The sequence below is a fragment of the Schistocerca cancellata genome, chromosome 10, assembly GCF_023864275.1.
Source record: "Schistocerca cancellata isolate TAMUIC-IGC-003103 chromosome 10, iqSchCanc2.1, whole genome shotgun sequence".
In the NCBI taxonomy this organism is placed as follows: Eukaryota; Metazoa; Arthropoda; class Insecta; order Orthoptera; family Acrididae; genus Schistocerca; species Schistocerca cancellata.
The window spans coordinates 85,212,808-85,226,875 of NC_064635.1; the positions used below are offsets into that span (position 1 = coordinate 85,212,808).

Genomic DNA, 14,068 nt, shown 5'->3' on the forward strand with positions numbered 1-14,068 from the left:
GATGATGTCTTGCTGTTTGTATTTCAGTGTGTGCTGGAGTGTCCGTTGGTCGATCAACATGAACACATTGGGCACTGTTTAACACTGCATTTGTCGCAATATCCAGAATGCACTGTTTTTACTAAATACATTACAGACGTGATACATTCTCCACGAATTTAATTAACATAATGTGCAGGACACAGTTTGGGTGAATATTAATTTTATAGCTTGCCGCACCAATAAAATACACTCCTGGAAATGGAAAAAAGAACACATTGACACCGGTGTGTCAGACCCACCATACTTGCTCCGGACACTGCGAGAGGGCTGTACAAGCAATGATCACACGCACGGCACAGCGGACACACCAGGAACCGCGGTGTTGGCCGTCGAATGGTGCTAGCTGCGCAGCATTTGTGCACCGCCGCCGTCAGTGTCAGCCAGTTTGCCGTGGCATACGGAGCTCCATCGCAGTCTTTAACACTGGTAGCGTGCCGCGACAGCGTGGACGTGAACCGTATGTGCAGTTGACGGACTTTGAGCGAGGGCGTATAGTGGGCATGCGGGAGGCCGGGTGGACGTACCGCCGAATTGCTCAACACGTGGGGCGTGAGGTCTCCACAGTACATCGATGTTGTCGCCAGTGGTCGGCGGAAGGTGCACGTGCCCGTCGACCTGGGACCGGACCGCAGCGACGCACGGATGCACGCCAAGACCGTAGGGTCCTACGCAGTGCCGTAGGGGACCGCACCGCCACTTCCCAGCAAATTAGGGACACTGTTGCTCCTGGGGTGTCGGCGAGGACCATTCGCAACCGTCTCCATGAAGCTGGGCTACGGTCCCGCACACCGTTAGGCCGTCTTCCGCTCACGCCCCAACATCGTGCAGCCCGCCTCCAGTGGTGTCGCGACAGGCGTGAATGGAGGGACGAATGGAGACGTGTCGTCTTCAGCGATGAGAGTCGCTTCTGCCTTGGTGCCAATGATGGTCATATGTGTGTTTGGCGCCGTGCAGGTGAGCGCCACAATCAGGACTGCATACGACCGAGGCACACAGGGCCAACACCCGGCATCATGGTGTGGGGAGCGATCTCCTACACTGGCCGTACACCACTGGTGATCGTCGAGGGGACACTGATAAGTGCACGGTACATCCAAACCGTCATCGAACCCATCGTTCTACCATTCCTAGACCGGCAAGGGAACTCGCTGTTCCAACAGGACAATGCACATCCGCATGTATCCCGTGCCACCCAACGTGCTCTAGAAGGTGTAAGTCAACCACCCTGGCCAGCAAGATCTCCGGATCTGTCCCCCATTGAGCATGTTTGGGACTGGATGAAGTGTCGTCTCACGCGATCTGCACGTCCAGCACAAACGCTGGTCCAACTGAGGCGCCAGGTGGAAATGGCATGGCAAGCCGTTCCACAGGACTACATCCAGCATCTCTACGATCGTCTCCATGGGAGAATAGCAGCCTGCATTGCTGCGAAAGGTGGATATACACTGTACTAGTGCCGACATTGTGCATGCTCTGTTGCCTGTGTCTATGTGCCTGAGGTTCTGTCAGTGTGATCATGTGATGTATCTGACCCCAGGAATGTGTCAATAAAGTTTCCCCTTCCTGGGACAATGAATTCACGGTGTTCTTATTTCAATTTCCAGGAGTGTACTTCACACTGATATTTACTGTAATCTGTATTGTCACATTAAGGTTACCTCATAATGATATTTGTTTATGCAATATTGTACCAAACTTCTTTCCTTCTCATTAAATAACCAGTAAACCTTTAATTTTTATTGAATAAATTTGTGTTCCTCCTATCAGCTTATGAGGTGGTCTGTTTAAATGAGGGCGCTGATAATGCTGTCGTGGTCACTCTAAACACACACTAAATAGCTGCATTACATTGCATAGGTCTGAGAATATGTCACCACTGGTTGTACAGGGCATAACGGTGGAGGTGGATGATCCTGTGTGTCCAGTGAGAGAGACATTTGATGTCTGTCTGACAACATATGCACCCATCTGTTCATTGGTTGCTGGCACCTAGGAGAGATTTCAGAGTTTCTTGGCAGTGCAAAACTGTGAGGAGGAGGTCGAAAGATAATGGACTCTTATGCCAAAGAACTGTTATAAAGGAATGCTTCACTATGTATCAGAAGAGCGATCACACAGCTTTCGTGGAAGAACACATTGCCTTTGACTGGGGGAGTCATATTTTCAGATGAGAAAAATCTTTTCTTCCTGAGCAATGCCCCAGTTTATGTTAGATGTCAGTAAATTAATTGTGTATAGTTTCATATATACAAGCGATTTAGGTAAAACTGGCTTCACGTTATTGCCGTACAGAACACCCTTTATAAAATTGGTTTTCCTCCTTTTATAGTTACACTTTTATGACGCTGCATTTGTTCAATAAATGTTTTCATTGAATTTGTGGGATGTTTTATCAACATTAAATAGTTCTGATATTACTAGGTGTGCTGCCTGCGATGAGAGTGGTTTAGTCCAAGGTATCCTGTGGAAAGAGAAAGAAGTGGACGCTATTCTTTTGTCGTTTGGGGCTATATCTATGCTCGGGGAGCAGTGCCCCTGTGACAAATTGAAGGCATTCTCAAAGCAGAAGCCTATGTTAATATTCTGGAGATATCAGAAGCGAAGTGTTGAGATGCTGTGTCCTCAAGGCGACATCTGTTTCCTGCAGGTATGGACAGCAAATAAAGTAAAAGTTTTTTCATACGTTTTAGATAGTCATTTATTTTGTTATTGTTATGTCATTCACAAATCTGATACAGTGTATATTTGCACCACTAAAACATATATTTAATGTTCGTTCTAGTATTAGCATCACACAATGTGACAATTTTTATATTGTTGGCACTAGAGCCATATGCCTCAGCTTTCCATGTACAGTTGCTACCTGTTACGCCATCGATGGGATTTATTTGTGCAGCATTGTTGCAAACTCACAAGTTCAAACTGTCAACCAGTTTCTGTATCAGAAAAGGAGACCATTAGCTCTGTAAATCAGAAATTTTGGTAAGTATTAGGTATATTGTAGAGGCACCTGTATTGAGTAAGTGACTTCCAGCTTTTCATCCAATGGCTCCGAGTTTCCGGGGAAATCTATTTTGAAGTTTTTTTGCATACCTCCTATACAGTTAACGTGAGCTTTGTTCCAAGGTAGTGAAAGTAGCGCAGTGGCCATATAGTTCAGAGTTATGATGCAGAAGGTACACACTGTAATGATCCCGATAGGAGGGAAAAGAAGTATGGAAGTTACGATTTTTCAGTAAATTAAACTCAAATTAGTTAAATTTCGTGTGGATGCAATTATGATGCAATGTTTTTCAATGTCATTAATATATAATATTTCGATCCAAAAGAGATTGCAAAAGCAAGGTACAGTTATTTAAACTGTTTTAACACTAATATTTAATTAGGAACTGTTATGTTTCGCTCATATAGGCTTATTCAAAGTGTCAGCATATGTGACTACGAAATTTCTCGTTATAAAATTTGGCCAGGAAAACCTGATTATTCACTACATTTAGTATGAAAAACAAGTTTAATAATACTTTTGTACTGTATACTCATGCAATTTACAGATTTGTACTTTTTAACCCCAGTATTATGCAAATGGGAAAGGTCATATTCAAAACTTTGTAATCCAGCAATTTCACTTGGTTGACACTTTTAATTATTTGTAAAATCCACCATTTATGTTTTTAATCTAAACATCACAGCACCAGAATCATTCGTAACTATTTCATGTAGATAATTCATTTAATAACAATTTAATTGACTCAAAAAAGAGAGAGAATTTGTTGATCTCTTTGGAAGGTTATAAATATGAATATAATAGAAGGAAACATTCCACGTGGGAAAAAATATATCTAAAAACAAAGATGACGTGACTTACCAAACGAAAGCGCTGGCACGTCGATAGGCACACAAATAAACACAAACATACACACAAAATTCTAGCTTTCGCAACCAACGGTTGCTTCGTCAGTAAAGAGGGAAGAAGAGGGAAAGACGAAAGGATTTGGGTTTTAAGGGAGAGGGTAAGGAGTCATTCCAATCCCGGGAGCGGAAAGACTTACCTTAGGGGGGAAAAAAAGGACGGGTACACACACACACACACACACACACACACACACACACACACACACACACACACACATATCCATCTACACATATACAGACACAAGCAGACATATACGTCTGCTTGTGTCTGTATATGTGTGGATGGATATGTGTGTGAGTGCGCGAGTGTATACCCGTCCTTTTTTCCCCCTAAGGTAAGTCTTTCCGCTCCCGGGATTGGAATGACTCCTTACCCTCTCCCTTAAAACCCAAATCCTTTCGTCTTTCCCTCTCCTTCCCTCTTTCCTGACGAAGCAACCGTTGGTTGCGAAAGCTAGAATTTTGTGTGTATGTTTGTGTTTATTTGTGTGCCTATCGACGTGCCGAAGGTTATAAATACACGCACTGTCAAAGACCAGCAGGCAGTTGGCTCAGTGTAGTTGTGAAAGTTACATCGGTCAGTGTTTTTAGTGCCAGCTAATTCAATTGCATGTAAACGTGTGGATCGCAGAACCAAAGAGGTTCATGCAGAAGATGTAACTGTTTTGTCAGAGAAGCCATGTAAACTTTACATGTGTTTTAAAGAGGAATAAAAATGTATGATGACTTTTATAAAACTACTAGATGTCTCCAGCCTAACCTTTTTTTAAATCTGGACTTCTTATAAATATATTATACCCTACACAAAAAAGTGAAGAGCCATAAACTTTATCTTTGAAACAGTAATATTCAGCCTTGTGACGAGCACCCTGTGAACATCTTTGAAATGTTTCAATGAGAAATTATAGTCTCTTAAAGCATGTGACATTTTATTTACTAGCATAAAATTGAATTTTCATCATATTAAGGCAGGGGGCCGTTATAACATGAAAGGAACTAGAGGTTTTCTGCACTCGATAGTAGCACGACAAGTCAGTAGCTTTTGTGAGAAGTATATAATTCATTTTGTTCTATCATATTACAGCACTGAGAAGTGATAAATATTTTAGGGCCCTCCATCCTGGCAGCCTACACCACATTTACAGAGCACCCGGGACAACTTCGAGAGATGGCGTGATTGGAAACATAAAACCAACAGTCTCTTCTTTCGTGCATAACTACTGCTCACAAATACTTATTTATGGATTTGCAGACAGAGTTTTTATTGTGAATGAATCTTGTGTTACCTTATTCATTATGGTGTGTGGACATGTAAGGTTGGAGATTACCCTGTACCAAAGGAATGAGAGAATGTTCGCATTCTCGACATCATTTCACTACTTCAGTACTGCTGCAACTGCAGCCATACATTCAGATCTCACTACAAACGTATGTTTAAATCCAAATATGTTTTTCTCTTCCTCTATTTTAACTGAAAACAACAGCAATGAAATCTACTTAAGGAATCCTATGAAATACTTGAGTTCATAATCTTCAGATGACTGAGTTTACCTCATTTTGCCACTTACTACTATAATATTATCAGTCATAAGATCATTTATGTCCCTCATTTTCACTGTATTTTGAATGGTGGAGCTGGAAGGCTGGAGACACTGGATGTACACCACAGTAAAATATTGGTATTTACCTTAATATTCATCTTCAGATTGACAGTAGAATAACCACTCAAAAAAGCCAACATGGAGCCAAAGAGGTACAGCATCCAGTGTCATATTTTAAGAAACATTCACAGTAGTTGGGTGTGGTGGACTGTATCACTTTATCACTTGTCTATCACTTCCAAAATGAGATGATGATCTACTGTAAAAAAAGGGACACTGCCAGAAAGATGAGAGCATATGGCATTTCACTGCAATTAACTGGCACATTATGGGTGTGTGTTATGTGCGGGGTACCAGGGTGTGGATGCTCTTCACCCACTGCTGAGCAACTCTTTCATAAGCAGAAAATAAGTCTCAGCTACAATCCAACACAATGGGAGTTTAACATCATGAATCAGCAGTGTATAAATAGTCTCTGCAAGTACTAAAACTGTCTGCCCAGCATTGCTGTCTTATTACACCTTTATCAAATATCATCTGAATATTGTAGCAAGATAGAGGCATCATTCATAGATAATACCACCAGGGACTCCATTAATATCATCATGCACCAGCTGAAGCACTGCATAATAATTAGCACAATGCTCAATATGGTGAATGTATTGTCATCTTGATATCTTGCTGTCTAAGTGTAATGCAAGCTGAAAAAGCTCTTCAGCATGGATGCTCTTCACTTTTACTGACAAAACATCATTAGTGGTTACACTGTAATCACTATGGGTAGATACATGTCATTGTTTAGGATTTATAGGCTTAATGACAGTTTTGCTTAAGGATGGCTTATTCCAGACTTATTGTCTGGATTTTTCATACCTTATTTCTTGTCCTGATGACAACTGCTTTTCCTTTCATATTAGCAGAAGCTCGAATTGAACTTACAACGCACATATTTGCTGGCGTCAATCTTGAAATTTTTTTCTGAGCCCACTTTTCAACTCATTCTTACTTTGGAATGTAAAGTTATTTCTAGCTTACGAAGCATCTCCTCGGATGTTCACATTTTGCAATGAAAGCTGAGCTGGTCTTTCATTTGTGTTGTTCTGTGTCAGGGATGGTGCCAATGACAATATTCTTCACAAAAACATTTTCAAAGTCTGTAAAGATCAAAAGACAATACTTCCTCTCAATGTACGCAGTGTAACCACTCGACTCTCCAGACATGTGGATCACATTTGGTGAATTAGCTTTTCAGTTTTCAATGCACTTACAACAGAAAAACAGAAATAATTGTGACAGTTGTTTCATCTGCAGTCACAGCATCTGAATATTATTAGTAACTATGCTTTAGTTCTGAAAGGCAAATAAAATCCATTGCCATATACTTTTTGTATTCAGGCCTTCATTTGCTGTGTCTTTCAGATACAAGACTTCCACACCAGGCTTCACATCCTCTGGCGAAACAAATTCTTCCTGCTCGCACTATAACAAAATTGATAACACGGAATACGATTAGTAACACTGTGGCTACTGAGTTACTTCCTGGATGACACATAAATACGCTGAGAAATTCACTTGATATTTCCTTTCAGTTTGAATGAATAATCTGAGTTATTTTCTTTAAAGGCGGGACATCGGTATATCAATTTATGCTTTTGAGCCCAGGGAAGTCAGCTTTTGAGTCCAGGGAGGTCTTTCTATGCAGAAATTACAACTATTCTAGTCTTTTACGATTTAGTTGATCATTTCTAGCCACCGTTGGGACAATAAGGAAGAGAGAACTACAACAGCGCTTCCGTGGCACTGAGATAATTTGTTTGCTTCTGAAATGAGAACTGCTTTGGGTCACGGTTCTAGTCTCACTGAAGGTTTTTTTTTTAGCAGTATCATGATAGAGCTACAAGCAGTCACATCCAAAATCAGTAAATAAATTACAACTATGAAATGCCAAATTTGCAAACTGTTTCAGTTTGAAATAGAACAGCAAATAAACACAGACCTTTCCGAAGTCCAGAATGAGTAATATTATCTAACTCTCTAGTGTCCTGCATGATGTCACACTGGGTCTGAAGCACTACAGAGACTACAATGTGTGTCTCCTTTCAGCTTAGTGCCTTGTGTGACATCTAACACCATCTCCCTAGGGATCTCTGGTGGCTCGAATCAGCAGTGCAGATACAGTGCACCAAGGTAGTTTCGTCATCTGACCACTGCTGTCAACAGCTATGTCATGCCAGGTAACATCGTTGTATTCACTGTCTTTGTATTACTACTGTTTGTTGCACTATTCTGATATATTATTTTATGTTGCCATATTGCAAATACTAAATATTGTTTGGGAATGGAATAACTATTCTACACTGTGCTGTAATAGGGGTAGCAAATGCATGTGACAAATGTGTTACATTGGGCAATGAGTAACACAGTTATGAATGAGTCCCAAACTACTTTATTTCGTGAAACAATAGAACTTGTGATGAAACTGAAGTTACAATCACAGTTTATCATTTTCGTAGCTATCCACTGAAGACACACTATTCTGGGCAAGCCTGACGTCAGTGACAAAAAAATATTTTTACTCAGATGGTGGGGGTGACGATCGCTGATGAGACAATTGCAGTTATGACAAGATACTTGTCAGCACGTGAACAAGTATCCCCTTAATATGCCTTTTCCTGCTGAAAATGATGCTGAAGGTGTTTGGCTGAATACAGGAGAACTGCAATGTTTGAGAAAAGTCTGATCAAATACAGTGGAAGAAGGGAGATTTTGCTACAGTCATTGGCCATTGTTACTATTCCTGTATTGGCTTCTACTGGACTAATGAGTCCTCTGGAATATTTCAGAACTCTGATGACAGATGATACACTTCACAACTTGTTAGACTGATCAAATCAGTACAGGACATAAAAGGCTGGAACAATTGTGACCAGAACTTGGAACTGGAAGAAATGTTAGGCATGTACCTGAGAATGGGACTTGCTCAAATGCCTTGCATTTGCTGCTACTGGAGACCCATATGGCCCACCCATTGATTTGTAATGTTACAGCATGAAACATATTTGAAAAATTGTTGAGCATCCTCCACTTCAAGAATAATTTATCATCAACTGTCGGAACAAACTAAAGATAAGCTCTGGAAAATTTGACCTTGACCGAGTCAACACAAAAAAATGTTTGAAAGAAGTTACAGAGGAACACCACAGCATCAATGAAGTAATGATTGCTTTTAAAGGTAGAAGCACCATGAAACAATTCATGCAAAACAAATCTATAAGATGGGGCCTCAATATGTGGAGGAGAGCCATGACCTTCTGGCTACTTATACGACTTTGGCATTTATCAGGGCGCAGCAGGAAAAAATTTAAAAAGGAAGAGAGAAGAAGGGAAAGGGCTCATGCATGAATTGGTTGTAAAATTAACAGATCATGTTGCCAGGAAATTACAGTTTCAAGGTATATGCTGAAAACTTTTACAATATACTTGTTCAGTATTTGTTGAACAGAGGCACCTATTTCACTGGAACAATAAGAGCATATAGGCTGAATGATTGTGACCTGCCCAACAAAATAGACATGAAGGCCAAAGGACTAAGAGCAATAGCAAGTCTAGTAAACCACACAGGACAAGTCATTGTATGGAGATGCTATAACAAACACGTCACTCTGCTGTCATCCTTCACTGGTGTTGAGCCCCAAAATGAGGCAAACAGACGGGACAAATCATGAGAATATGTGCGAGTCCTAAGACCACCTGTTATCCCCACTTGCAACATCTGTTATCAGTAGTATTGATCTGATGGACATGCTATCATCACTATATAAATCAAGGTGGTATTAATATATCTTCTGGTGCATAATTACAGTTGCAGTAGTGGCAACAACTGTAAGTTTCTTCAAGAACGACACATTTCGCTGCATAAATTCCAAGCACAAACTGCAAGTAGACTAGTATTGGCAGGGAAAGACCAACCAAGCAAGGACGCCTAAGTAAAGATGACATATCAAGAAAGAAGAGGAATGCACACAGCTTCTGCCAGTTATAGGCTGCCAAAAGGACACGTATGTTCGCTGGCATATACGGAAGGAAACGAACGAGATCTAAGATATGTATTGAGATGGCATCATATGAGAAGTGTGAAAAATCTGATGTATTTTTGTGCTTAGGAAATACAAGATTTGTTTTGGAAGCTTTTACATATAAAAACTGACTAACTGAACTGGCTAATAATTTCTGTTGCTTTTTTCTATTTTATTGTGAAAAGGAATTAAAATTTGTATAATGTACTCTTTGGCAAATTGGCTGCTGTTTCATAGCATATAACAATCTGACTGTGCAAAACTAAGCTGCTATTAACATATTCATTCAACACACAATTTCCCATAAAAGTGAGAATAAAAGATTTTGCAACTAGAACCTATAAATTAATTTAAAACCTTAATGACATGTCCTGCCATCCAGTATTTTATATTGTCTGCTGCATGGTTTGGCTAAAGTCACATTAAAATTTTGCAGTGGAAAATGTTAAGGGTCAGAACTGAACATGAAATAGTGACAGGAGGCAATAATCAGAACTTTTGGTCCAGGCCCTATGAGGTGGATGCGCTCATACCAAGGAGCTCAAAACTTTCCACAAATCCTTTTTGTGTGAAGTGGAAAATGTTCCAGGCAGCACTAAAATAAGAACTGTAAACTGATGATACCTTGTGGCCAAGTTGAAAGCAAGAAGCCTTGTTCAGTTTTAGAAATGTCTTCCTGAAGAAAGCTACCCCAAGATCAAAGACCTAGCATGATGTTTGTTATCTGTATTTGGCCCAACCAACAAGCAGACACAAACTTTTTTTTTTGCTGAGATTTACAAAATCTACATACAGATGTAACCTGAGTTATAAATATTTGAGAAATTTAGGCTAAGTTAGAGCCACAGTTCACAAAATATTGTGTTTGTGTTAAACAACAATAAATTTCATTATAGTTTCCTTCTTAAATTTCTGAGAGAATGTACGTTTGTGATCTGATGGCCTATTTATGTGGAGACCCTTTATGATTACTATCGAACTATTTATTTACAACTGGATTAAAAACATAATGGCAGTAGCAAAGGAAACTACTCAATAGTAGAAGTACTGAGAGGCTGACAACCAAAAAATGAGACAAATCGTGATGAAGCTTTCACAGGCAAACAGTCTCTCTCAGTCTCTCTCTCTCTCTCTCTCTCTCTCTCCCCACCCCCCCCCTCCCCCTCCCTCCTCTGAAGAGCCATATTAAGAGCCAAAAGTTTATTTTATACTAATGTTGTCTGAAGTGTTATGCTAACAGTAATTTGCATTAAAATACAAATGTGCTTCTACAGTTTTTGGTAATTAAATCACTAATAAATTACTCAACATCACTACAAGCAGACTTTCAGTTTATTGCAGAGAACTATTATCAACAGTGACTGACTGACAGCTTTACAGATGCTGCAGATTGCTCCTATTAGCCAATTTCCAATGGAAATGAGAAGGATGAAAACTAACTACTTATTCTTATTATTTACAAGTATTTTAACAATAACATTTCCCTGAGTATTTGCGATTTGCTTTTACTTTCTGTTCATCAATACACATTAAAAATGGGCATACTTTTACTAATTAGTCATTGTTGCCACCCATCTTTGCTCCAATTTCTAAGGTAATCTAAATGACTGAAGTACAAAAACACTGGGGGATACCCATAAACAAAACACAGACAGTGTACGAAAACACTCAAATCCCAAACACACTTCTCACAGTGGTCTCCTCACGCATATTTTACACAATCTTCATTAAATAGCAGCAACAAAGTTTCAAACTTCACCTGACTTATTTTTAATAGGTCACTAAAATAAGGCTTCAACATTTTTGACACGAGGTCTGCGAGAGATTCGGCACGTGCCGATAACCGTCTCGAATTCCTAATTTTGTGACAAGCGGATTTATACATTTCAATGTCGACAAATTCGCAAGGCGTACAAATGACTCGCCACAGTACTGGCACAGGAACGGCTGCCGGTTGTCCCACTCACCTAAGTGTGAAATGTTTGATGCCACACAAACGGACTGCCCACAAGCTCCGCACGAGAAGAGAAACTGGCCCTTGTGTGCAGCTCTGAGGACAAGGAATGCGCTTGAAAATTCACTGACTTATTTCCAGAACCAAGAGACATTTATTACCAGAGCTTACCACTAAAGTTTACAAGAATACTATTTTTAAAACTAATTTCGAGCTACAGAAGCAGGCATTTCGCAGCTGCCCTGCATTAAAAATCTTCCAAAATTACAAATACAGAAACAGGCCCTGTTTAATTTTAATGGTACATTTTTACCATACAAACTGAGGATTTCTACAACAGTGTCTGCTGATTACGATACAGCTGACAGCACTCTTAAGGAGATGAAAGACTTAATTCAAAGTGTGATTATTACAAAAATTATGTAAAACAGTTTTCTTCCCATTTAAGAGGTGTGACAAAGTAACAGGAATTTAATAATTTCACAGGGTTTATACAGACAATTTTCAATTATTTTCTTTTATCTTGCTGGTTCACATGTTCTGGATGTAGATTTGCATTTTCAGTTGTTTTGAATACATACTTTATTGTTGACAGTCTAAAGGTTGTGTGTGTTTCCTAGTGCTCAGCAAATTTTTACTTTTGAAAGAGATGGATCAAAGAATTTGCATTAAATTTTGCTTGATAAATGGAATAAAGTGCACCACCACATTCAAAATGTTGACTGTGGCTTTTGTTGAATCTAGTATGATTGAGCTTAAGAATGGTATAAACGTTTCAAAGAAGGTAAAAAAAAAAAAAATTAAGACCACAACTGCTCTGGTTGCCCTAGTACATCAATTACTGACAACAATATGGGCGAAGTAAAGAAAATAGTTCTTGAAAATTAGCGAATCGTCATAGGAAAGGTTGCCGATGATGTCAGCATACTCTTTGGCTCATGCCATGAAATTTTTTCATGTGTTTTGGACATGAAATGTGTAGCAGCGAAGTTTGTTCTGACAAATTTTGACCAAAAATGATGTTGAGTACACATCACTCAGGAAGTGCCAAATGAAGCTGAAAATGATCCAGAACTTGTAAAGAAGACCATAACAGGTGACACAACATGCTTATACAAGTATGACATCGAAACCTATGTCTAATTGTCCCAGTGCAAACTACCAGAAGAGCCAGGATTGAAAAAAATTAGATTACAATGTGATAGCAAATCATGAGTTCCTGCCTTATGGTTATACAGTCAATATGGAATACTATTTGGAAGTTATGTGCTGTCTGCCTGAACCAAACTAAAGGAAACTGACAATTTTGGCAAAACCATTCATGGAAATTGCATTAAGATATATGCTGGAGAATCGCCAGAGGAGCTGAACACCATAATAACAAAAGGCGAGTTAAAAATTCTTCCAGGATTGGCAAAAGCACTGGCCCAATTTATCAGGAGAATTACTTTGAAGGGGACAAAGTTTTTTGACTATGAAGAATAAGTTACTCTTTACAGAAAACAAAAATGCCATTACTTTTTGATCACACCTCATACATATAAAAATCTGAAGAAAATTCAAATGAGTCACAGACAGCCACAACAAAACGACAGGTGAGCGTATGGCCAAAGCCTTCTCCAGAAATAAAAAGCACACGCACACGCACGCGCACACACCTGCGAGCTCTGGAAGGTATTCTAATCAGAGCAGCCAGAGATAGCAGTCGTTTGTGTAAGGTGTGCACGTTTTCTTTCTGAAGAAGGATATAACAATCTTTTCGCCAGGCCTGTCTGCAACTCAACGTGTCACCCTTACGGTGAATAGCAATATGTATACATTTCATAATATTGTTGATATTCTAGTCTAGATTTTCCATTGTTTAACTGCAAATGAGAAAACAGTTAATTACAGGAAGCTAGAAAGGGTGGATAGTGCTTTTCAAGATGTAAACAGCTGGGTACCAATGTTTATCTTTGATTTCCTTCTCTGATGCCTCCCGCTTCATCTTTGTCCCAATATTCCCCTTTCTTCCCAGTGAAAGGAATGCAAGTTGCAAAATCTTGAAAACATTTTTCTGTTTATGTATTCCTACCAGCAGTACTTCAAACTTTGAATCCTGAAAGCAAGTAATAGCCAGTTTGCACATAAACATGTCCACTTAAATTTACCTAATCTTCCACAAACTTAAAAGAGTGGTTGTCTATATAGCAGAACACTTTAAAAACTGTACAGGAATCTACTGTTTCTATATCATAAACACTGCAGCAAACTGCATTATTCAGACCACCACAGCTGTTGATTATGAAACACAGACTGGTTTTCTGCATTTTCACACCAACACCTACTGCTAACATTTCCCAATATACTGGTGAAATGGAAACCTACAGTGTTCAAAAACTCCTCTTTAGCTAGTGGATTGTTACAGAAGGTTAGTAGGAATTTCATGCTTAAAGGCTGTAAAATCCGCGACTGACTGTGGAGTCTGTGACAGTCTCATTATT

General features: G+C 39.5%; 1 protein-coding gene across 2 annotated transcripts in view; it reads right to left on the reverse strand.

Annotated features, from left to right (window-relative positions):
• Nucleotides 1-2,767: 2,767 nt before the first annotated feature.
• LOC126106890 (histone acetyltransferase Tip60-like) overlaps nt 2,768-14,068 on the reverse strand; it is an 81,220-nt gene continuing 69,919 nt past the window's right edge. Inside the window, exons 9-10 of one of the 2 annotated variants that reach the window (XM_049913301.1) lie at nt 11,599-11,681; nt 2,768-3,005 (exon numbers count right to left, since the gene is read on the reverse strand). In XM_049913301.1, coding sequence (XP_049769258.1) covers nt 2,968-3,005; nt 11,599-11,681 — 121 coding nt within the window. In that variant the 3' untranslated portion in view covers nt 2,768-2,967. Of the gene's footprint in view, nt 3,006-10,830; nt 11,682-14,068 lie in introns of those variants that run through there. The other variant, XM_049913300.1, reaches the window with a different exon arrangement.